This window comes from Falco punctatus (assembly GCF_963210335.1).
Source record: "Falco punctatus genome assembly, chromosome: 1".
NCBI classification, from domain to species: Eukaryota; Metazoa; Chordata; class Aves; order Falconiformes; family Falconidae; genus Falco; species Falco punctatus.
The window spans coordinates 105,890,064-105,913,550 of record NC_137580.1 but is presented as its reverse complement, the minus strand read 5'-3'; the positions used below and the strand labels follow the sequence as shown (position 1 = coordinate 105,913,550).

At 56.2% G+C, this 23,487-nt stretch overlaps 2 protein-coding genes across 4 annotated transcripts in view; both read left to right on the top strand.

Moving 5' to 3' along the window:
* AP2B1 (adaptor related protein complex 2 subunit beta 1) overlaps positions 1 to 9,195 on the top strand; it is an 80,490-nt gene extending 71,295 nt beyond the window's left edge. For both annotated transcript variants that reach the window (XM_080367651.1, XM_080367650.1), the window contains 2 exons: positions 7,447 to 7,601; positions 8,685 to 9,195. In XM_080367651.1, coding sequence (XP_080223777.1) covers positions 7,447 to 7,601; positions 8,685 to 8,759 — 230 coding nt within the window. In that variant the 3' untranslated portion in view covers positions 8,760 to 9,195. The remainder of the gene's footprint in view (positions 1 to 7,446; positions 7,602 to 8,684) is intronic.
* Positions 9,196 to 11,023: 1,828 nt separating this feature from the next.
* On the top strand, positions 11,024 to 20,481 carry RASL10B (RAS like family 10 member B). 2 transcript variants are annotated; one of them, XM_080368232.1, is made up of 4 exons: positions 11,024 to 14,433; positions 16,599 to 16,931; positions 19,646 to 19,690; positions 20,080 to 20,481. In XM_080368232.1, the coding sequence occupies exons 2-4, from the start codon at positions 16,716 to 16,718 to the stop codon at positions 20,476 to 20,478; spliced, it is 660 nt and encodes a 219-aa protein (XP_080224358.1). In that variant the 5' UTR covers positions 11,024 to 14,433; positions 16,599 to 16,715; the 3' UTR covers positions 20,479 to 20,481. The 2 variants fall into 2 exon arrangements, with proteins under 2 accessions (XP_080224358.1, XP_080224359.1); XM_080368233.1 differs by having other exon boundaries at positions 19,566 to 19,690; positions 20,080 to 20,477.
* The last annotated feature ends 3,006 nt before the right edge of the window (positions 20,482 to 23,487 follow it).

Genomic DNA, 23,487 nt, shown 5'->3' with positions numbered 1-23,487 from the left:
TCTCCCATGTCTGCTATTACACAATGAACACCCTCTTGCTTCAATTGCAGACAGAAACCGTGGCTCTCTTTGTGCTCATAATTATTACTATTTTGGAATATAAAAGATGGAGCACACAAGAGGGAAAAAAATAGCAGCTCTTGGACCTTATGACTTGATTTCACTGTGGGGTTTCAAGTGAGAACAACCTCTGCGCCTCCCCCTGTCCTCCCTTTGCTCCCGGCCGAGCTTGGCATAGCCTCTCCCCCTGCACTGCAGTGCTGCTGCCGGGAATGCTGCCTGCCCCGGCCGTGCCCTAACCGCGCCATCCAGGGCTCTTTGGGTCTCAAATCAGAAACGCTAGTAACGCCTCACGTGTGGCGCTGGGGTGCTGTGGTGCTGGCTAGCAGGGGGTGTAGCTGGGAGGGAGAGTTTGGGGGTGCGTGGCTGGGAAGATGAGCACCAGCAGTGTTGCAGCCTGGCCTGTGTTGCCTTCTCCCTCTGCAAGAAAATGTTAGAAAATGTGGAGTGATGGGCATTACTCCCTGTTCCAGGAGGATTTACCAGCTCAGGACCCGGCTGCTTGCCCAGACCTGCCGCAGTTGGTGGTACTCAGTAGAGAAGACATTACAACTCACAGGGGGAGCATGGGGGATGCTGGGCGGTTTCTCTGCAGTGGTATCCACAGCCATTGCCAGGGCTCAGGTGGGAAGAGGCTTGTCTCAGCACTTCAGCAAGAGCCCTGGACACAGTGCCTCTCCCAGGCACTGTCCATCACTCGGGATGCTCGGGGGCGTGCAGGATCTGCCAGGCTCTTTGGCTTATGTACGGGAGAAAGTGGGTCATGTCTCATAAACAGATTTCAAACACTTCCATCCGCTTGAAGCTTCTGCGTTTGTATTTCTGCTGCCGACACCTCCTCCCTCTTGCAACTATATCGGCCGTTTCCTTCCCTGACCACCTGGGCTTCAGAACAGAGCAGGCCGATAGCTTGCAGAAGGGAAAACTAGGGAAATCTTGCGTGCTCATCTTAGTCTCTTGTATTTTAACTACCAATACAACCCTGACTCAGTCTGCTGCTCACCTTGAATTCATCTAAGTAGTAACCTGCTCCAGTACAGACCATCCTAAGAGCATCAAGTTTTACCTGTAGAAGGGTCAGCCATACCCCAGACCATGTGGGAGAGTTGGGCTTCCTCAGGGATGGAGACTTCTCGCAGCATGGCAAGTAGCTGGTGATGCACACCAGGGCAGAGGAGAAATAAGCTGGGTGAGCTCTGTGACAGCTGAATCCATCTTGCTACTGGTTTATACCGGAGCAAGGCTGGGTGTCTAGCCATGTGCCGCAGTAGGGCAATAGTTTCTCAGAATTCCCAATCTTGATCATTTAAATCTAGTGAAAAAAGCCTTGTTTTAAGACACCTCCTTTCTTCCAAGAATAGCAGCTCTGGGTATATTATCTTTAGGAACTTGATGGTGCATATTCAAAAGACTTTCTTGTAGGAGATGCCTAACCAGAATAAAGCTCGTGACTTGGGCTGTCAGTGGTTCTATTGTTCACCAATGAAATGCCACTGCGTGCAGCTCTCCTATCACTGCATAAAATAAGGTATGCAACAGCTGCCGTGGCAGAGCTGTGCAGAACAAAGTCTGCAGATTTCCACAGCTCCTAACTAAATCTTAGGAGACGCTGGGTTTTTGCAACCCTTCAGCACAGGCGAAAAGCTTCTAAGCACTGCTAGCTCCCCAGAGGTGTGCAGCTGCCACATAAATTGTTATCCTTCCTCTTGCATCCCCTCGGATAAGTAACTCACACCTAGCGTGAGCCCACCCACTTGGTGGCGAGCTGCCGTTGAGGCTTGGGGATGCACCACACCATTCATGCTTTGTTCTAACCGATTCCGGCCCAGTGACGTGAATTTAGCTGTGAGCTAAAAATACCTCTGCTCCCAGCTGATGTACCCTAATCGCAGCACCACCAGCCACTTAAACGGAGCTGCGCGGCTGCAGCAGGCGTCGGACAGCTGGAGCAGAGCGTGCCCAATGGTGCGTGGCTGCTGCTGGGCAGAGGGCTGGTCAGAAGTGTGGTCCCTGCACCCTCTGTGCCTGGCTTTTCTGCTCCTAGCTACAAAGAGGCTTCACATTCCTGAGCGCTCAGATCTGGGCTGTTGCTGCGCCGGGTGAGAAGTGGGGCTGAAGTTACGTGTGGAGATGCAGGAGGCCCTACCAAGCAGCTAAACAGGGCATGCTGATTTTCTTCAGTGAAGAAACTGAAAATTGAATTTCTTTTGCTTTAAACCAAAGTGAAATGGGCTTGGAACAGAGGTTTTTAGGGGGCTGGGATTTTATCTGTCAAGAAAGCAGCTTGCGCATTTCTTGTACATCCAGGGCTGGCTGGCTGTCACCATGCAACAGTCACCTTATGGCACCTCCTGTGAATACTGCAGGCTTTTCCCCAAGTTTTTTCTTTTGTTCCTTCAAACAAAAAGGAGATAAACGCAGTCCATCAGTGGAGATGCTTCTGTGCGAATCTGTGCTCCCAGGCTTTTGTAGGTAAAAGATCCATCTTGTGCCCACAAGACAAGCCAAATAGGATTGACTCGAGCTTTGATGTTTTGTGATGGAGATGGCAGAAAAATCTCCCATCCCTGGCAGCTCACCCCATAATAGGGCATGGAAGAACCAGAAAATCTTGGCTGCTGCAGGTAGCCCACAGCACTGCAAGCTGAACCTAGGATGAGGTGCCAGGCTGTGGGATGAGGAGCAGGTACCCTTCAAACAGTCAGCACTGCCACTCTCATCCCTGTCTCCAGCATCTTTGTTTCCAAAAAAACCAAGTCCTGGACCCTTGAAGGTATTCCCACAGTTCCCAGTGACTCAGAGATGAGTGCTTAATTCTGGATGAGGGATGTGGGGTTCAGGTTTCCAGCAGTGAGAGCTGGCACTGGCCTGAAGCTGTCCTTCAGGGCTGGAGCTGTGTGGCTGTGAGGGAGCGAGTCTCTCTGGAGTTGTGTCATGGGGCCAAGGTGTGCTCAGTGTGCTGCACATCCTAAATTCATTAGAGCTGTTTTCGTGCATCTCCCTCTAAGGCAGGGGTTAGGATTGTTCCATAGAGAAAACCATAGTCAGAAACAAAACTGCTAAGGAAAACACAAGGTCATGGTTATACCCCAGCATTCTCATCTGTTATGAATCCAGTGCTTGACTGAGTTTGGGTTTCTTTAATGAAAACATAAAAATCTAGTGCATGAAAATAGATTCCTAGACTGTTATATCTCAAGTGATCTGGGTGCTGTTGGTGCAACTATACCAACTTGAGGTTTCCCTTGCAACTGAGCAATTGCTAAAGCTGTTTGCCTTGTTTACACTGTTTTTTCCACATGTGAAGTTTGATTAAATTTTAAAGGACCACTACATTAAGCTAAGATGGAAATCAGAGTAGCTAAGTGTTTTTCTGTTTTTAAGCTCTGCTTAGCCAAACCCACAGAGTGAAAGAAGACAAGCTGACGTGCACGCAGAGATCGAATGCCTTTAAACTGGAGGCAATTAGTTGCTGTGCTGTTCAGCAGCTCTAGGAACTTTGGTTTTGCTTGTGAATTACTGGTCTGCAGTTTGGTGTGAAACAGCAGCCATAGTGTTTGGAGTTGAATGTGGCTTTATTGGTATGCAGTGGTCACCTCGGTTTTCCTCCCCTGAGTAAATTGCTAATGCTGGAACAAAGGGAAATTGGATTTTCTTGCTGGAACAACCCGAGGGACAATCATACGCAAGCTTCTCAGGTGTGTTTTTTTCTGTATGTGCAAATCTGGTAACCTGATCATTTAATAAATTATAGAACTCGTGCATATTACATGTCTTGGAAATGAATGTACTGTCATAATATTGGCCAAAGTGCCTCCCCACTGGATCAGAATCTGCAGATGTGTTTGGTATTTGAATGCAGTTCTTGGCTGGGTGCTCAGAGCCATTCAGGTGTTGCTAGCAATGGCATGGGGATGTTTTTGGCTACTACAGTATAAAATATAGTCATTTAAATTTTACTTCCTGATATCTAATGCTTGTTGCAAGTTGCAAAATGCCACGAAGGCCCAAGTTCAAAAACTATATATAGTCAATGTTGATTCTGAGTTGCTAATGAACTTTGTGGAAACGCCTGTTGTCATCTTGGCTGGTTGAGTTTGGAAGTGAAGTTCTTAAGCTGGACAGGTAGATTTAAGCATGTCCTTTGCTTTACCCAGAAGGAGAGTGCTGTTGAGGAATTAGGCTACTTCAGTGCAAGGCAGAAAACCTTGTCCAGCTGTTCTTCCCTGCATGCCTGTGTTTCCATGAGTCCTATTTAGTTGTTGGGCTGAGGTAGGGTAAAGAATTCTGTTTAAAAAGAAAAAAAAACCCCAAACCGGGAAAACAGACAAAAAAACGAAACAACCCTGAAAGATGGACTGATGTCAGCAGCTTCCCTGCCCTCGGTGATGTATCCTTACATTGTGCTTGAGGAGAGTTTTGAGAATAAGCACTGAGCCAAAAGAAAAAGCCCTGTGGAAAGTTGCTTAGTAAGGTCAGATGTAGACCGTGCCGTCTTGTAGAAGGACTTGTGTGGCTCCGGTTTGCAGAGTCGCCAGACCCCATGTGCAGGGAGACGTGCGCCCAGGCAGCACAGCTCTGCCCTCCTGCCTGTGCTGAGCACTAACCAGGGCTTCGGTGGGTGCTGAGCTCTCACTCAGAAACCAGCAGCTCCGTTCAGAGCTGAGCTCAGCTCTGCTACCAGCAAATATGTGACTTTTTAAATATTTTTTAAAATTTTTTTAAAAGGCTGTGCTGTCACATGGCATTAGCGGTCCTGCCTTCAGCCAGACACAGCCTGGCACTGTTGCTTAGCAACTCTGCTCGATCTCCAAAATCCAAAATCTTGACATTCCGGAGCACAGGAGGGATGGGAGCTGCTGCTGGGTGGGAGAGTGGGTAGGCTTTCAACAGTCCCCAAATCTGGGCCAGGAGGAGTCAGGCAAGCCAAGCATCAGCACTCCAGCCTGCTCACGATGGCTCTGGGTGTTAGGCTGAGACAGGGTGCGTGTTGGTAGGGTTTCTTGCACTCTTTAGAGGGTAACTGAGGTCAGGCAGGGGGGCAGAAAACAGGTTTTCCTAGGAGTTGCCTGCCTGTTTCCCTCCCTGTATCCCCCTACACGCAGGTTCAGCTTGGAAATCTGCCCCCCAGCAGAGGCAGCGGCTGTTGAGATTGCAAGAGGTACCATTGCACAGTTGCAGGCTTCGGCATAAGAGCAGCTGCTCTGCAGCCCCGTCTTACCCTCTGTGGCCCCAAAGCACAGCTCCCCGGGCAGCAGGAGTGCTCCCCTCCTCTGCCGTCACACCGTGAGGGGAGATAGCAGCCCCCCCAGCTGCCAGAATCACAGCTTCCCACCTGCAGCCTTGCTTCTGACCCTGCGCCCACGCTCCCTGGGGAATGCGTTTGCTCTGACAGCATCCCCCAGTGGAGGGGGTCTTGCTGGAGCAAGTCTTGCCAGCAGTTCCACTTCTAGGATACACGTCCAAAAGGGGCTTCAGACCACAGCCAGCAAAATCAATGTCCCTTCCAAAGAAGGATGCGCTCCATGAGCCAGTGCTTGTGTTGAACACCGTGCCTCCGCAAAGCCCCACAGGCTGCTCATGCTGGCCGGGGGGGCACAAGGAGATGGGAGTTTGGGCTCCATCCCTAGCGGGTGATGTCTCTCCCAGCCACGCTCCCTGCGAGCAGGGGGCTGCTCGGCGTTGCCTGTTTCCCTATAATCTGGGTGAGTTTGTTGTAGAGAGGAGGAGTAGAGGTGGGAGGAGGAGACAGAGGGAATGAGGGTTTTTAAGCGAAGGATCTCATTAGTTACTTATATCTGCCAGTTTCCATAGTAACTGGGGAAGAGAGGAAACCTAAATCTGAGTGTGTCTGGGTATCTGGATGCCTGAACCCTCCTCAACCTGCACACAGCCGCTCTGAAGCCTGGGAAGCAAAGGGGTTCAGCCCAGCAGCGGGCGAAGGGTCTGTGCAGCCCTTAGAGCTGCTCCGCTGCTCGGACTATCAGCACTGCCCCGGGGAGAGGCAGCGGGTGCAAGTCTCTGCATCCGTGTGTGGATTTGTGGGGCCCTTTCTTTCCTGCTTCTACCATTCCCTGGTGCGTGAACAGACTCTGCTGTCCCCTATCTCATCCCTGTGCACCAGCACAGACTTGCATCCGTTCTCAAATCTAGCACTGACGCCAGCAGATCCCGGTGTTTGGAGCTGCAGGGATGGATTAGAGCTGCATGGTTGCTTTGTGCTGCTTCTCTGCTGCTGCCCGGCTCCTCACCCTCCTTGAAATGGCTACCATGTTACCAGTCTCTTGGCTTTCAGTGCAAATTGCTTTAAGGCCACTTCTCTCCCTTGCTTTCTGTCAGAAGCGCCTAACCTGCTGCTGATGGCTCAGTGCAGACAGGGTGTTCCACCCCGCCCTTGGCAGAGCTTGAACAAATTGTATTTCTCCTGTTGGGCACCAGGAATGGGATTTGCCATTGATGCTTATCAGGTGTGCAGTCGTCCTCCCTGAGCCTTCCACCCAGTGTGTGAACGTGCCCCTTTTACTGGCATCCACAGACTGAGGTTTGCTCGGCTCTGTACTGTGCTGAGAAACCCCTTGGCATCCAGAGGCTGCTGGTGTGGGTCTTTGTGTTCTGCCTGTTTGCCTCTGTTCTTGTTTCTTTGAAAGGTCCTTCAGAAATAACCCGTGTCATGGTTATATCTGTACAGGTCTCCGGGTGAAATCGCACATCTTCTGCAAGTGTTGAGGTCGTATAGTGTGTTAAAACTGTATCACAGCCCTATGATGTCTACAGACAGATATCAGTGGCTTTTTACCCTTTCAAGTGATTGCTATTTTTTAAAAAAAAAAAAAAAAAAGAAAGTATTTTTACTTGGTTGTAGGACATTAGTTTAGCCAGTGATGTCTGTGTGTGAGAGGTGGGAGAAGCAGGCGGGAGCTGTCATGGTTGGGATGGGACCTCAGAACCAGGGACCCAAACGAGCCTCAGGCACTGATCTGTGTTCTTCACTACCTTCATCTTTCACCTGCCTACCCGTTAACCTGCCTGGGGCTTGTTGGGGCTTGTAGATAAAGCAGAGTCCTCTTACCCTCTGAGCTGCAGACTTTCGCCGTGGTAAAGGCAATAAGTCCTGTACAACCCAGAGCAGGGAGCAGTAAGTGAAAGCCCTGCAAGATGGGCAGGTACTTCAGAAGGGATCACAGCCTGAAAGGAATGAGGTGGGTCCATGAAGCAAATTGGATATTTTTCCTTGTGTCATGTCTGCTCCTGTCCCCAGGGAAAGCTCTGGGACAGAAGTCAGCGTTTCCTTGTGCACTTGCATCTTGGGAACGCTCCTCTGGGCTCTTCTGTCTCTGCAGATGATGAATGTGAATTAACAGATGTGTTTGTCTTCTCTCTCTGAAGACACCGTCTCCAGCAAACTGCAGAACAACAACGTCTACACCATTGCCAAGAGGAATGTGGAGGGCCAGGACATGCTCTACCAGTCTCTGAAACTCACCAATGGCATCTGGATCTTGGCCGAGCTTCGCATTCAGCCAGGGAACCCGAACTACACGGTGAGGTGTCAGGCTGTGCAGGGCACATGGTGCAGGTCGGGATCCTTCTAACTCTCCTTGCATTCCCCACTTTGCCTAACATGCTTGTTTTGAGGGAGATCCGTTAATTTGACTGAGGGGTTAGGAATGCCCACTGAACTAGAAAAAAAAGTGAGAAACAACAGAATTATGCTGCTCCGTTACCAGTGAGCTGGGATAATGCCCGCTCAGCAACGAGCAGTTACTTGCCAAGGTTACCCAGAGATAAAGCCAAGAGACATTAGCGAGAAAACATTGCCAGGATGCCCTTCCCCCTCTTATAAACAAGGAGAAATTTATGCCCTGCCGCGTTCCTGCAGCGGAGACCGGCTGTCTGGATGTCAGAGGCTCTCTGGCCTTGTGCTGGCATCAGGCTATGGCTGGTGGGAAGGTGCACTCTGTTCTGCATCATGGGCTCCTGTAGCTATTCTCTTTGACTTTGCTCCCCTTCTGCGGACCTGCGTGTCTGAGCAGCCCCGGTAGTGGAGGATTTATCTCCTGTTGGAAGATGTTCCAGGAGTTTCAAGAAAAATCCATGGTCTGGGGACCTGCGGGGTGAAAGTGAATGTTGGAAAGGGATTTAAAGTGTTTGCATAAGGGTTGATGCCACAAACCTGGTCTCAGCCTGATCCTCGCTTTAGAGAGAGGTGACAGCCAAATTTGTGTCCATTAGGATTGAGCAGAAAAATCATTAAAGATCCCAGGTTTATGCTGTGGTTTTACAACACGAGGGCAAGTCAGTCCCTTGTCCCAGCATCTGGGGCATGTCCCTTTCCTTCGTGCTTGCAAGGTACCTACATTTGTTAAGGAATTTGAGAACCCCACAGTGGGAGCTTGCTTTGATGTACCTCCTCCTGCCTGTAGCAAGCTCTGAAAAGGCAGTTTGGTGTTGGTGATGAAGAGTGCAGTACCCAGCAGAAATATTCTGGGTGACTGTCATCAGCCATGTCCGTGACCTGTCCAAGCCATGCTGTAGGTCAGGCATTTCCAGTTGCCTTCGTGGAGATGGTAGAAAGCTCCTGCCTGCCTTTGCACCAGCGCTAACCTCTCCTCTCCTCTCTGCAGCTCTCCCTGAAATGCCGAGCTCCCGAAGTGTCCCAGTACATCTACCAGGCCTACGATGCCATCTTGAAAAACTAACAGGAGATCAGCCTGTGCCTCACCCTGCAGAAGGAGGGGGGAGAAAGGGGTCCCCAGACCCTCCTTCACCACTAGCGTGGGGAAAAGCACTCTTAACTGGAAGCAGCTGTATTCATGTCTAGGATTTCAGTCAAAGGCACTGATTAAACAAGGTAGCAATTAGTATCCACGTGCTAATGATGATAGGGAACAAACCCCTTTGATATTTTTAGCATCCATGGAGTTTGTAACCACTGCTTCGACTACTTCCACGTCCCCCTCACCCCTCACTCATTGTCAATTCTTGTGGGCTTCTCCATTTTGTGCCAATGTTCAGTGTTTTCTAAATGGCTTTAGGCGTAGTTACGATTTTGTATAATACTGCTCATTGGAAAAAAAAAAAAGCGAAAACCACATGTTGGCTCATTAAAACAAGGCAAAAGTGTCGAAAACGTAACACTGCACTTTATTTTATATTTTTATACATTTTTTTTGAGTTTTTCTATTGTAATTGGCTTAAAGGGAAGGCGATTCCAAGGAAGTATTGGGAGCCCTGCAGGGACATTGGGCTCCAGCAGAGTGAGCATGGCCTTGGGGGACTAGGAGCAGAGCCATCAGTTCGGTCCGTGGAGGAGGATGGAGCCCTAAAGAGAGGGAGTTTTTTATTACACTTGTGCTGGCAGACTCAGCTCTGCTTTTGATGGTGTGTTTTCACTCCAGCCATCTCCCTGGCTCATTAGCTGCTGATTTGAGAAGTGAGGCTGCTTTTGATAACAGGACAGCGGTGGATGAAACGAAGGGAATGAGCCCACTCCTAGAGCAAAAGGCTCTTGCCAGAGCTCCAGGTATGGTCTCTGCATCCTCACCCATCCACAGCCCCTCTTCTTGTTCTTTCCATGCCTGCTCTGGCCAAACTGCCTTCTCGGCCATCCCCTGAGCTGTGCCACCTTCACCCAGCGCTGCGCTAACCCCTGGCCATCCCCCAGGCTCATGGTGGTAAATCCAAACTGCTTCCCCGCCAGGGCTGCCGGCATCAGCTGTGCCCCTAGGGAAGAGGGGCTGCTACTGGCAGTGTCCTGGGGTGTCACAGGGAGCGGAGTGGCCCTCCCTGGTCCCCTGCTGTCCCTCAAAACCCAGGCTGTGGCATGAGGGGAGATGGTTCGGGAATGTTTGCATCCTGCCTGCCTGGGGCCTCCAGGTCCTGGCTGGGCTGGGTCTGGAGCAGATTGTGGAAGCGTTTCTGCTGGTTGCTGCTTGGCTGTTTGTGCCCAGAGGTGCACGGTAACAAGGGCCCATCAGGTTCCTGCCCTCACCCCCCATCCCAAGCAGCCCCATGCCCTGGCCCCTCTTTTCCGCTCTGTCCTTAGGGCCAGGGCTGTGTCCCTTTCCAGTCCGTGGCTGTGGACTCACTGCATTGCAACCATGAAGTGCTGCGGCAACAGCAGTGAAAGCAAAGCCTCTTGCATGTCCTTGCACCATCCATAGCTTCTCCTGCTTAAACCAAGCCACTAATCAGAATGGATTCACCCTCCCCAGCATGCTTTGACGCCGTCTCCCCAGTGAGAACCCCCATGTTGTCTTTTTAGATGCCCCGTTCAAAAATCAATAAATGTTTTACGGTGGGAGATAGTTCATCAGGGCTTTGGCACTGTCTGCAACCAAGAAGCCAGTGCTGGGAAAAGGTCACGATGCCCTTGGAAGAGACTCTAGCAGGGCCCAGGAGCTGTAGGACCCCGAGGAAGGTGATGTCCCAGTGTAGGAACCCCTGTGCTCTGGCTGGGGAAAAAGTGGAGCAGAGCTAGAGCAATCCAGCCCTTGAGCCCTGCCCACGTGTGCTGGGAGGTGATTTGCTCCAAGCCCTGCGGGTGCACTGCAAAAATCATTAATAGAGCAATTAAGGAAGCACCAGTGGCACTAAGTGTGGTGATGCTGTGTTGGGTCAGGGAGGAGGGTATAACTGCGACACGGGGAGGGGTTGCTGAGCACCCCCTTCTTTTGCCAAATTTCTTCCCAGCTTTTTGGGTGTGTGGGTGTCTCTGCGCTGCAGGGCAGAGCTGGGGCTCGGTCAGTGGCGTTTCGCCCTCTTCTCCTGCTGCATCGCTCGTTGGAGTGTTCGCCGCGTAGTTGTGTTGCTCTCCAGGCTTTACCTGCCATCCGTGTCAATAAATTCATTTCCCCGTTGCTGTGGCTGTGTGTGCCTCTGTGGGGTGGGGAGAGAATCAGATTCCCCCGCTTTTGACCCTGCCCATGGGAGCAGGCAGGGCTGAGGCTGGATTTGGTGGGAAGGAGGCTGTTTGCTCACTGGGCGCCTTTTGTTCTTCATTCACTAGCCACTTCTGCAGTGGAGACCCTCCAAAATAGGGGCTTGCAGGGTGAGGAGGTAGCAAGTTGCATCCTTGGTCCTTCTGCCACCGGCTGCTGCTCTCCTCATCTCGAAGGGCAGCAGGAAAAGCTTGCAGGGGGCACTGTCACGAACAGCTTCTGATGAGGAGTGGAAGATGGATGTACTCATTTAGGCCTTTCTGGGCCCCAGGTGGGCTGCGTGTGATGTGACCTGCTTTCCCTGCAGAGAAATGATAAGGTCGTGAGTGTCTGTGATGCATAGGGATTGCTGTGGACTGGGGCTGGTATTTTCCAGAGGGCTTTGCTGTCACTGGTCCTGCCTTGGGCAGGATGAGGCGGGCTGCAAAAACTCCGTGCTGGGCCAGAGCCAAGCTTGGGCAGCTTCAAAGTTAGCCCTTGAAGTGGCCAGAAATGCAACGACGCAAGAAGTAAGTTTGGGAGGTGCTGTTCTCGAGCAGAGCAGCTCTTTCCCCAGCCCCTGGCCAACCTTGGAGCTTAGGTGGCTTCCACCCTCTGGGGACCTGGGTTGGCAGGTACCGTGTCAGCCCGTGGTGCTCTGCACTGGGATGTGTTTGTGTTAGAAGCTGGTGTATGTGGCTAGTAGCAACAGCGACAGGCTGGTTTGCGGTCACTGATGCTGTTGTGTGCCTGGGGTGGGCTGCACGCCTACTGTTGGGCATGGGATGGGATCACCATTCCCCACGGTGGATCTGCTCCAGCTGTGGTGCTGGGGGCTGAGCTTGGGGCAGCGTTTGGCCCAACAGGAAAAAAGACGCTGTGAGATGGTCGTTGGCCGCTGTCCCCTTTCGTAGCCTGTGGCAAAGGGAAAGAGGTTTTTCCCTCCCTCCCTGTTCTGCTAGGGGCTCCTCGGGGAGAAATTGGTCTTTCCTGCTGCTCTGGATTTGCAGGCACGCTCATGCCCCATAAACGGGCACAGGCCAACCCTGGGCCATGCTGTACCTTGCAAATGGGATTTGCTTCATTAGCATCGTTAGCCTCCAGTGCTGGAGCTCAGGGGACACGGGTGATCCTGGTTGGCAGCTGCCACAGGGGTGGGTGGTCCCCTCGGCCTTCCCCACTCCTGAGGCCCATGCTGTGGGGCAGGGACATCCCAGGTTGCTCCTTGCTATTCTGGCTGGAGGTGGGGCCAGCCCTGCTGGGCTGGGTGTGCTCCCCAGAATCGCTGCCGCTGTATCCTGCTCCATGCCAGTGCAGGTGCTGAGGGCCAGCATCAGGTGACAGCAGGTCCCCAAGCCCATGATGCTGTATGGGGAGAGGCAGGGGCTCACCCAAGGATTTTGGAGGCTGTGGCAGAAGCAGGGGCTACCTGTAGCCCCCCAAGCCATCAGCTGCGCCTGTCCCCTGCTGCTGCCTTCGTGCCTGGGCACGGAGCTCTTTGACAGATGATTTTAGGTTTGTGTCACTCTCCTATTGCTGAGGCTGGGATAAGCCTCCCAGCCAGTGGGGACGTGCCAGGATCCAGCCCCACTCCCTTCCCCCCTCTCTCATATATTAAATTTCACAAATAAAACAGCAAGTGAAGAGCATCTCGGAGGGAACTGCTAAAAATAGCCCCGAGGCTGGAGCCTGAATTGTGCAGGAGAGTTCATGTGCAGCCACGATCCCTGCCCTCTCCCAGAAATATTCCCAGGCTCAGGGCTGCTTTATGGCGCTGCAGGGAAGGGGAGCTGAGGAACCGGTGAAGAAGAGCAGCATCTAGGGCTGGCAATAACCCCCAGAGACACGTAAATATTTCCCCCGCTGCAAGCATCAGGCAGCTCTGCAGGGAAATAAGCCCCAAATCTCTGAAAGCCTGAGTGTAACGTGAGAGACGGAAAAGGGGCTCTGACTCCCTTCACCTGGCGCTGAGCTCAGCCCCAGCCTTGGTGCAGAGTAGCACAAAGGCTGTTCGGCATTTTGCCACCTGCCCTTGCCTCCCTCCCCCGCCTCGAGCTGTGGGGCTGTGTCTGCCATCCCCTTTTCCCCCAGGAAGGATACTGCAATGTGTTTCCACTCGTACCCCCTCCTCACCCTGGAGAGGAGCCCCTGGAGATGATTTTTTTCCCGGCCAAAGGTGCTGACGAGGCTGGGGGGAGCCCAGCGATGCTGTGGCTGGTGCTCAGGCTCAGCCAAGCCTGCATGATCGCAGCCAGACCCATGGAGACACCCCAGTGCTCGCTGGTGTCACGGTGAGCTGGAGCGGGGTTCAAGGTCTCCTTGGAGGAGCAGGGAGGTGCAGGGAATCCATCGGCAGCGTGCGGTGGGGGCCTGGACCACGTTCCCCGGAGGTGCGACCAGCTTCTTCCTCGCTATCCGACGCACAGGTAAATGCTTGGTGTGGGGTATCCCAAAAATGCAAGAGATATGTCTCTCCCTTGGTGGGGCGGACTGAAAGTACCCCCTGGTGACAGCGGGCACAGAGAAACCCCCAGCCCTGCCAGCTGGACCCACAGTAAGGAGGTGAAGTGATGTGCCCAAGATCATTCTGAGCAGAAGTGTCGGAGGGAGGAAAGGCTCCCTGGGAGGGGTCCTACCCTCCTCCCTCAAAGGAGTCTGGCCTCAGGGGGCTCCCACGGGATGGGGGCACGAGGGCACAGATGCTGCTGGGCACCGGGGAGGGAAAGGGTGACAGTGTCGCACCCAGCACACTGCAGGGGGGACATGGGAGGGTCCTTTCCCATCGGCACCTCCCCAGAGCCCTGGGAGAAGCCTGTGTCCCTCCTGGCTTCCTGCTACTCGGTCTGGGCATTCTCTGCCTCCTTTCCCGAGCGCTGCCTCCTTCCCTCCCCGGGGACTGCCTGCATCCCTTCCCGGGCATCCTTGCATCCCCGCTCGGGCAGAGCATCCTTCCCTCCCCAGGCATCCCTGCATCCCCGCCTGAGCAGAGCATCCTTCCCTCCGCGGGCACTGCCTACATCCTTCCCTGGGCATCCCTGCATCCCCGCCCGGGCAGAGCATCCTTCCCGCCCCGGGCACTGCCTGCATCCCTCCCCAGGCATCCCTGCATCCCCGCCCGGGCAGAACATCCTTGCCTTCCCGGGCATCTCTGCATCACTCCCGGGCACCACCGCCTGCATCCCCGCCCGAGCAGTGCCTGCCTCCCGCCCGGGCATCCCTGCATCCCCCCCATCGCCGGCCGCCGCTTGCCCCCGTGCCCCGGGCCGGGCTTTGCGACCCAGCGCCCCCCGCCCGGCGCCCCCCGCCGCGCCCGGCCCCTCGGTAGCGCCGCGCCGGGCGGGGGCCGGGCCGGGCCGGGCCGGGGCTCTGCAGCGGGGCCGCCCGCCCCGCACCGGGCTCGCCGCATGGCTCCGCCGCCCGCCGGGGCGCCGCCGGCCCGGGCCGCCGCTGCAAGGTAGGGGGGCCCGCCGGGAGCGGGGCGGGGGGGGCACGGGGGGCAAAGTTGCCGCTGGCCAGGGCCGGGGGGTGGGGGTGGTCCCCAGCGAAAGTTGAGCGCCGCTGCTTCCCGCTCCCCCACCCTCACCCCCTGCCGCGCCGGCCTGGGGGTGCGTGTGTCCCCCCGGCACCCCCCGCCAGCCCCCCTCCCTCCCCCGGGCCGGTGCCGGGGATGCCGCGCTGGCCGCCGCGGCCGGAGCATCCCCCAGGAGGGTCGGGGTGGGCTGTGGGGTGCGGGGGGGTCGGGGCTCGGCTCCCCCGGCTGCCCCCGGAGTCGCGGGGGGGCGGCGGGTGCCCAAGGTCGCGCCGGGGGCCGGAGCATCCTTCCCGGTAGGAACCTCCCGCCGGCCCTGCAACCTCCGAGCTCGGCCTGGCGCTGAGCACCGGGGCCGCCGACCGCCCCCGGCTCTGCCATCCCAAAGCGGGGCCACTGCTGGTCCCCCCTCTGTGCCTCAGTTTCCCTCGGTGGCACGCTGCCCTGAGATGCTCATGGGGCTGGGAGCCATCAGGTCAGCCTCTGATGCTTCGGGGTGCAAACCCGCTTCCTGGGGCCCGTGAGCTGGCTCTCCCCAGGCATGGCCCCCCTGTGCTAGCCGGAGGGGGACGGAGGCTTTGGGGTGACAGGGCAAGGCTCAGCCCGCTCCCCCAGTCAGGGCAGCTGCGTGGTGCTGGGTCCCCAGCTGCGTTGCTCCATCACCCCTCGGCCCCACGGAGGAGCTGGGGTCGCTTCTGCAAGGAGGAAGGGTTTGTGGGGGCAGTGCTGTCCCTGCAGCAGTGGCCCCCGGGGTTTGCAGTGACAGTGCTTGCTGCTGGTGGACAAAGGCCCCGGCGAGGCTGGGTACGGGGGCTCCTGCATCCCCCATTTCCCTGCATGTGGCACAGAAATGCTCCCGCTGCTGGGGCTGGGGCGAGCGGGTCCCTGAGGGCTATCAGCACCCCAGAGGATGGTCCCTGCAGTGCCGTGGTGTCCCCAGCCCCGGGCATAAGCCCACTCTGCTGCCCTGGGGCAGGATCGGACCCTGCCAGCCCCCAGCCCCACAGTGAGGATGGTGTGAGCCATGGTCCAGCTTGGGGGACCATGGGGATCCTGGCCTTCCCGGCACCCAGCAGCGGGAACCTCCATGGCTGGGCTATCCCTGGGGCAAATAACCCCCCTCAAACAGGCAGGACAGGATGATTTGAACCTGCCGCTTTCGGCCAGCTCAGGGACCGCTGCCCTGGGCTCTGGGGATGGTTTTCAGGGAAAACACACCAGAGCAGAGCATCACAAATTGGTAAAAGCATCTGCGAAGTGGATAAAGCACAAGCCACTTCCTAGTGATGGGAGCGAGTGCAAGTGGGACCCAGGCCCTCACCCTTGCTCTTTCCACCCCAGCCCCTGGTTGGGAACCCAGTGCCAACGGACCTTTGGGTTCCTCAGACTTGGCTCCGGCATCCTTGTGTGTGGGTTATTACCCTGTGTCCCCCAATGTGTGGCCCTGCCCCAGGGCCCCTCCAGCCTCAGCACGTGTGCCAGCAGCTTGTGGGCTCACCCTGTCAGCTGGCTGGGAAATTAGCCTCCATCAAGTTAATTGCCAAACCACTCAAAGCCTGAAATTAAATGTTAAAGCTGTCGCTCGCAGGCGCAGAGCAATCTCTCCCCCATCCCAGCAAAAGGCAATTCTGGCTGTCCAAGCGGAGGGAAGATGGATTCCCCTGCTCAGGGGAGCACCGGGATGGAGCAGCCAGTGATGGTCCCCATGGATGCTATGGGACAAGCCCCCAGCACAACCCAGGACCCCTCTGCTGCCAGGGCTGGGCAAACCCTGAGCCACAGACAATCTCTTTCCCGGTGGTTTCCTTGCTCTGGTACCAAAAGGGTTGAATGTGCCTGTGAGAACCTTCCTGGGATAAAGTTTGCTCAAATCCTGCCTCTCCTTTGCTCTGGTGGGGGGTGGACCCTGAGATCTCCCAGTGCCGAGGGCCCGCTGGAGACATTGCCCAGCCCTGGGAGATGCTCCTGCCCCCCAAGGACAGATATAACCCTTTTCCATAGGTTCTTGCATGGGAAAACGTTACCTGAAGCAATAGTGGAGTCTGCTAGGGTGTCTCTAGGATCTGACCAGCTTCTCCTTGGCCTTGCAGTGACGGGCTGTCCCGGAGGGGAAATGCATCCTGAATGGGGCTGAGGCCCCCTGCGCGGGAATATGCAGCCTCGGCACCGCAGGGGCAGCACCAGGGCAGCGGCTGGCACGCAGCGGCATGGTGGCAACGTTCAAGATCGCCGTGCTGGGAGCCCAGGGTGTGGGCAAGAGTGCCATAGTCCGGCAGTTCCTCTACAACGAGTTCAGCGAGGTCTGCGTGCCCACCACGGCCCGCCGCGTCTACCTGCCTGCCGTCGTCATGAACGGCCACGTCCACGACCTGCAGATCATGGACTTCCCCCCCATCACCGCCTTCCCCGTCAACACCCTGCAGGTAGGGGTGCACCTGGCTCGGTGCAATGGCACCTCCACGCTGGAGGGGTCTCTGGTGTCCTCCATAGGGTTTTGCTGTGCAACCCTGGGGTGTCCCAGTTCCTCCACTTAGGGGGATGCATCTTCCTCCACGTCAGGGTTTGCTTGCTAAAAGCTGGTGTGAAGGATCACATCCTCATGGTTACTGGCTGAATGGGCCTGGGACAAACCGTCTTCTAAAGCTTTTTCACCTAAAATGATGGCAAATGCTGGCAGGGTGGCATCCCACTCCAAGGACCATGGCTCTGGTAATGCCCACAGCCCCGTCCAGCTGGGCAGTGGATTCTGGAGCACTGGGATCCACTTCCATGGCTGTCAGAGATGGTACCAGCCAAGGGCTTTTGGACTGTAGCCAGAGCATTCAGGTGAAAACCAGGGGTTCCTGGGGAGCCCACTGGCACACCCCCTGCCCAAGCCAGGCAGAGCACGGCTGCTCATCCCCTCCCAGGGTGGTCGTTGCCCCCCCAGCATTGCCTGGGCTTGTCCCTGGGGTGCTGAGCCCACCAGCTCCTCCTCAAACCCCCAGCACTCTCAGATGCTCCCAAAACAGCCCCAAAAGTGGGGCCAGGAAGCGTTGTCACCACTGCCGACCACTTAGGGGGGTTTAATGGGAAAAAAGAGGATTTTGAGCTCGTGCCGTAGCCCCATCCCAATGGTACAAGTTGTGCCACTGTTGTGGGGAAAGGAGCTGGAGGTGCCCAACCGTGGCCGAAGCCACGTCGGGGGGCAATGCCACCAGCGGGGGCACCTCCGCAGGAGCTGGGGTCTCTTGTATTTTTAATCAATATAATGATATTGCTCCCGTGCCCCATGAGGATGGGGTTGCAGAGGCCTCATAGTGCTCCAAGCTTCCCCTGTGCCATCGGGCAGGAGGTGAAGTGAGCACTCTAGGGGTGAGGAGGAGGTTTAAAAATTAATTGGTGTGTGCAGAGAACAAAAGGTCAGTGCGCGAGAGAGCCTGAAATAGCAAAGGGTAATTTATTGACACGACAGCCGATGCCAACATAGTCGATTAACTCCCTGCCTTGCTGTGCTCAAGAGGAGGCAGCCGGTGGGAACAGATGGAGGTTTCCAGGGGAGAGAGGGTGGTCAGCGGGATGGCTCCGAGGAGAAAGGAGAGGACCGTGGCGGGGGATATGGCTTTGTCAGCTGGGAAGCATTGCTGGGCTCTGCTCCATGCCCAGGAGCAGCATCCCTGCGGCAGCGTTCTGGGAGAGGAGCAGGCACCGGTGGCTCCCTGACATCCTGCTCCCACACGGGGCCAGGCGGGATGCACAGTGCAACCATCCTCCAGCCCTAAGCATCCCAGGAAACCTGCCCTGCATGGGGAAAACCGTCCTGACAGCACGGCGCCGGAGCAAGTTGCACCCCAGCGTGGTGAAATAGCTGTAATTTATTAATCTCCCAGGTGTTATCAGAACTCAGAGTAACCTGAGGCACTGCCACTTCATCCGCCTGCCTCTGATACCAAGGAGCTACATGCCGTCTCCTCCCCTCGGTGGACAGGAGAGGGGCTGCGTCATGCTGCTCGCTCCCAGCTCCTTTCCCTGCTGCAGTCTGCGATGGAGACCAACCCGCACCCCAAAACTTTCCTTTTCCCAGTTCCCTTTGCTCCTAGGTCTTGTTTTGCCTCGTTCCAGTGATAAACTCAGAAAGGGATGAATCACGGTACTGAAGAGGTTTGCTCGGGGAGAAGCGATGCCTTTCCTCCTTGGCGCATCTTTCTTCTCTCCTGTGGCACTCAGGAGGGTTTGCGGTGCTGCCTGCGCAGGCTGCCATTCCCAGTACCGCTGCTGGGCTGGGAAAGTGCCTGGGAAGTGCCTCTGGAAGGGGCAGATTTTCACTCCTACAGCATGGATAAAAAGTCCTGTTATTCATGGAAACCCAAAGCTTTCCTAATAACATGTATTTCTTAAAGCTCCAAAATTTGGCTGTGGAGAGGCTGCCCCTGCTTGCTTCTGCCCTGGCTCCTGATCTCGCTCTCACAGACCCCGCTCCCAAGCAGCTGCCCCTCCTCTCCTGTCCCCGTGTCCCCTCCAAACAGCCCTGCCATCACCTTCTCCTCTGACCCTTGGTCCATCACGCCCAGCCCCACAGTGACAGGGATGGGCTGAGCATCCTCCTCACCTGCCCTACCCAAAAGCCAGGGTGCATCACTAATTGACACACCTAATTAGCAGCTCTGGAGGTTGAAGCTTTTAAATCCAGGGCAGGGGGCCTCATTCAGCCCTGCTCCCAGCTCGCCTCTGGGCCGCTGTGCATCAGACAGGCTGTAATCCTCTCTCAGGAGAGGAATGGGAGCTGACAAATCCCATTATCTCTCCTCTGGATTAATGAGGGGGATAAGGGCTCTCGGGAGATGGAGGGGGTGGCTGATGGGCTGCAGGGGGCACGCGCAGCCATCGCAGGGATGGAGCAGGGCAGAGCAGAGGTGAGATGGGTGCTACTGGGTGTCGGGGCTGGAGAGCATGCAGCCCCCTTGCTACCTGCTGGTGTAGCAGCCCCCTTGACATGCCCAGCCCCGAAGCAGTGTGGGGCACCCCCCGGGCACGGCGACAGGGCTGAGCCAGGATTGATCCCTCTCTGCACCTTGCAGGAGTGGGCGGACGTGTGTTGCAGGGGGCTCCGGAGCGTCCATGCCTACATCCTGGTCTATGACATCTGTTGCTTTGACAGCTTCGAGTACATCAAAACCATCCGCCAGCAGATCCTGGAAACCAGGTAGGGACCACTTCCCAGAGGATGCATCCCCCCCGCGGCTCCTGGCAGGGCTTGCCCCAGCGCTCCCCTGCTCTCGATATTGGAGATCACATATTACAGACTGGGACAAAGCCCGTTTGCGGGGCTGGGAGCCCAAAAACATAACTGGACCTGAGGGCAGGAGAAGGAGCAGGACCCCGGCCAGGTATCCCCTCTGGGTGAGGACAGCCATCCCTGGGAAAGCGACTGGGGCTGGCGGGGGCAGGACTGGCAGTGAAAGAGGGACAAGGAGACAGGGCAAGAGGAGTCACATCTCGGCAAGCCAAAGCCAAGAGCTGGTTTGGGACAGGTCGGGGTCTGCGGGCTGGTGGGTCCTCCCTCTGCCCTCCCTCACCACCCGCCCTCCCCAGAGTCATCGGCACTTCAGAGACACCCATCATCATCGTGGGCAACAAGCGGGACCTGCAGCGGGGCCGGGTGATCCCGCGCTGGAACGTCTCCAACCTGGTGAAGAAGACATGGAAGTGTGGCTACATCGAGTGCTCGGCCAAGTACAACTGGCACATCCTGCTGCTCTTCAGCGAGCTCCTGAAGAGCGTGGGCTGTGCCCGCTGCAAGCACGTCCACACCACCATCCGCTTCCAGGGTGCCCTCCGCAGGAACCGATGCACCATCATGTGAGCACCCCCCTGCCCCCATGGACCCCCCTGGCCATGCCCCTGTGGCCACCCATCCTCTGGGACCACGGCTCCCCGGCGAGCGCTGGTGTCACCGCTCCCTGTGGGGTGATGCCACGGTGGGAACTGTGACAGAGGCACCTGGGGGGGTTTCTTCCCCACCGGCACTGGCACCCTGTGGTGACATCTGGGGACAGTGCACCTTGGGTGGTGCTGGGCAGGGTGATGCAGTGGCCACTGGCAGGTTGGAGCGAGTGGGTGGCCGGGCTGCCTGGAGGTGGTGAAGGGTGAGGGAGGACCTCAGCTAAACCCCCAAGCCCTCTCTGAGCCTCTGGTGCTCCGGGCCAAAGCCGTCCCGGGGGGTCTGCATCTCTGCTGTGCCTGAAATGCTGCGTGGCACTGGAGGGGGGGGGAGATGCCTCAGGTCACAACCAGAGGTTGGCTCTTGAGTCCGTCCTCGCTGGCTCCTGCCCCAGCATCGCAGGGGCAACACTTGCTGCTGCCTGCCATCGCCTGCCCCCTGGAAGGGTATTGCCCAGTGCCTGTGTCCCGATGCGCTGGGGCTGGCTCCATCCCTGGGGCACGGTGGAGATGGGAGTCCCGTTTTCCTCCTGTGGAGCTGGGGTTTCTCCCCTCGGAGGGCAGAGCAGCCTCCAGCCAGAGGTGTCCCCAGGTGACATGGGCTCTCTTTTAGCTTGGTTGGGTCAGATTTCCAGGTGGAATTTCTGGATGAAAGCAAGAAAGGGGAAAAAAAAACCACCGGAAAGCCCCCATCCTGCCCCCTACATCCCCCTGGGGTGCTGAGTGCTGCTTCCCCAGGGCTCTGAGTCCCCGTTCTGCCCCGGTTCAGCCAAGGAAGGCTTCTCCTCCCCACCAGCCTGTTAAACACCAAATAATCTCAAAACGCTCCTTGCCAGGCAGGTCACCCCTCCGCTACCTTGTGTCCCAGGCTCAGCGGGCGACCGGCTTTGCACGGCTTCGAGCCAACCCCCCGGCAGCTCCCGGGCTGGCAGGCAGCCCCCCCATGCCATCACATCCTGCCAGCGGTGCCACCAGGCAGGGCCGACCCCCACCGGCCTTTCCCACCACGATGCTCCATCCACGTGAGACTTTCCCACCACGATACTCCATCCATGTGAGACGGCAGCGGTGGGAAGGCAGCCTCCAAAGCAATAGGAAGCTGGAGTTGCATTCCTTTTTTTTTTTTCTCTCTGTGTATCCCTGATAGGAAAGTGAGCCCCCCCATATATTTTTTTTTTTTAAATCTTTCATCTTGTTTTTACACCAGACTTGCAGCTCACCTTCATCTTGTCCTGCGGTACAGGGGCCAAAGTGCAGCCCTTGTTAGGAAATGCTGTTGGGGTGGTGTGTTGGTGAGGGGGGAGCAAGAGGCCGAGAGGGTTGTGGTTCCTCTTTCTTAGCTGCTTGGGGAAACGCCGTCCTCGGCTTCTGAGGTGGGATCTGAGGCTGGTTCATCCTCCAACAAAACCATCTCAGTGATTTCTGGCGTAACCAGGAGATGCAGGTATCGAGCGCTGCTCGGGGCAGTAAAGCAAAAGGACACTGGCCCCATCTCTTCCCCCGCCGCCAGGTTCATCTCCCGGTTCCCATCTCCCAGAGGCACTGCTGTGCTCTTGGGAACACTTCTTATTTAGAGTAGGTCCAGCTGAGCTCCGGCACCGTGCATCCCACCACCCCATCCCTGCACTGGGACCCTGTGCTGCCCCGCAGCCCCAGTGCCGCAGGGTTGGGGTCACCCCACTCCTCCCTCCCCCCTCCAGCAGCCGCTTCGGGAACCAAACTCCGTTCCCCTTGCTCCAAAAAAAAAAAAAAAAAAAAAAGGAAAAAAAGAGAAAAGGCGATGGGGGGACATGGATCCGTCTCAGGTGGCTGTACGAGCCCTGGCCAGGGAAGGGCAGTGGCATTCATCACCATCCCTTGCCTTCATGGCAAACCCACCGGGCTTCCCACCCGTGTGTCCCCCCCAGCCTCATCCCATGCGGATTTATTAACACATGTAAGTCCACGTTGTCGGTCTCTGGCTAGCTTTATCCCTCCAAATCGTTTGAGAAGGAAACTCCTTGGTAAATGCTACTAATAAAGCATTTATAAAGTGCTCCGATGTACACATATCAACGATTAAGCCAATACATTGTTTGTTATAACCCTGTAGCCTGCAGTTTATAGCACAATTAGTTACAGGTTTTTATAGCATCTATTTAGTATTTTGGAAAAAAAAAGAAGTTATAAATATAATTGTTATCTTCTATTGTACTTTATAGACAGAGAAAGTTATATTAGTAATAATAACTCTCACTGCTTTGACAGCATTTCCCAGCTCCCGAGAAAACGAGGGCTACAAAGAGCTACTTTCCCAGGAGGTGGTGGCACCCACTGGGTGCAGGCAGGGAAACAGGGTGGTGGCACCCGCTGGGTGCAGGCAGGGAAAGCAGGGCAGGGATGTCCGGCGTGTGGCCAGGCTGATGGGGATCAGAGCAGCCAGGAGCACAGCAGCAGCTACAAGTGACCTGCGCCTTGCCCCCTACTCACGCCCTTCGTACAAAGCGTTACCGCTCGCCCAACGCCACCCTGGTCCTGCTAAAAATCACCTGCTCCCGAGCCTGGGAGAGGCTGAGGATGTCCCCACCGCTGTCCCCAGGGCAGTGCTGGGTTTCAGACCCCATGCATGTGGTGCCGCAGGAGGTGATGCCTGGGTTTGGTCCAGCCCCGGCAAGGATGCTTCCCTCTCCTCCTCCTCCTGCCCCGGTAAGCATCCTGGTTGCCTGGACTTTCCTCCCTCCTCCCCCGGACTTCTTGTTGGAGATTCCCAAGGTGTCTACACCGCCTGTAATACCCTGCACCCCCTTCCTTGAAATCAAATTAAAAATCAGGTCTGTCCCCCTTGGTTCTGTACCTGCCTCGCTGCTCTTTGCCCGTGGCGCCAGAGTGCTCAGCGCCCCGCTGCTGCTCTCACAGCCCTTCTGTGGGAGGCAGTGGTCCAGGCTGGGGGAACTGGTTTCTCCCCTGCAAAAGGATTATTTTTGCGAGCAGGTTTTGCATCCACAAGGCCCCAGCGCTCGCCCTTGCTGCAACTCTGCAGGGGTGTGGGTCTGGCTTCATCCTCTCTTGGAAGATGGGGTT

What these genes read in the sequence shown, in the direction of transcription:
- RASL10B (XM_080368232.1), top strand. Translation starts at nt 16,716, where the DNA reads ATGGTGGCAACGTTCAAGATCGCCGTGCTGGGAGCCCAGGGTGTGGGC. An exon ending in TCCCCGTCAACACCCTGCAG is followed by an intron (nt 16,932 to 19,645) that starts GTAGGGGTGCAC and finishes TTGCTTTGACAG; the next exon opens with CTTCGAGTACATCAAAACCA. An exon ending in CAGCAGATCCTGGAAACCAG is followed by an intron (nt 19,691 to 20,079) that starts GTAGGGACCACT and finishes CGCCCTCCCCAG; the next exon opens with AGTCATCGGCACTTCAGAGA.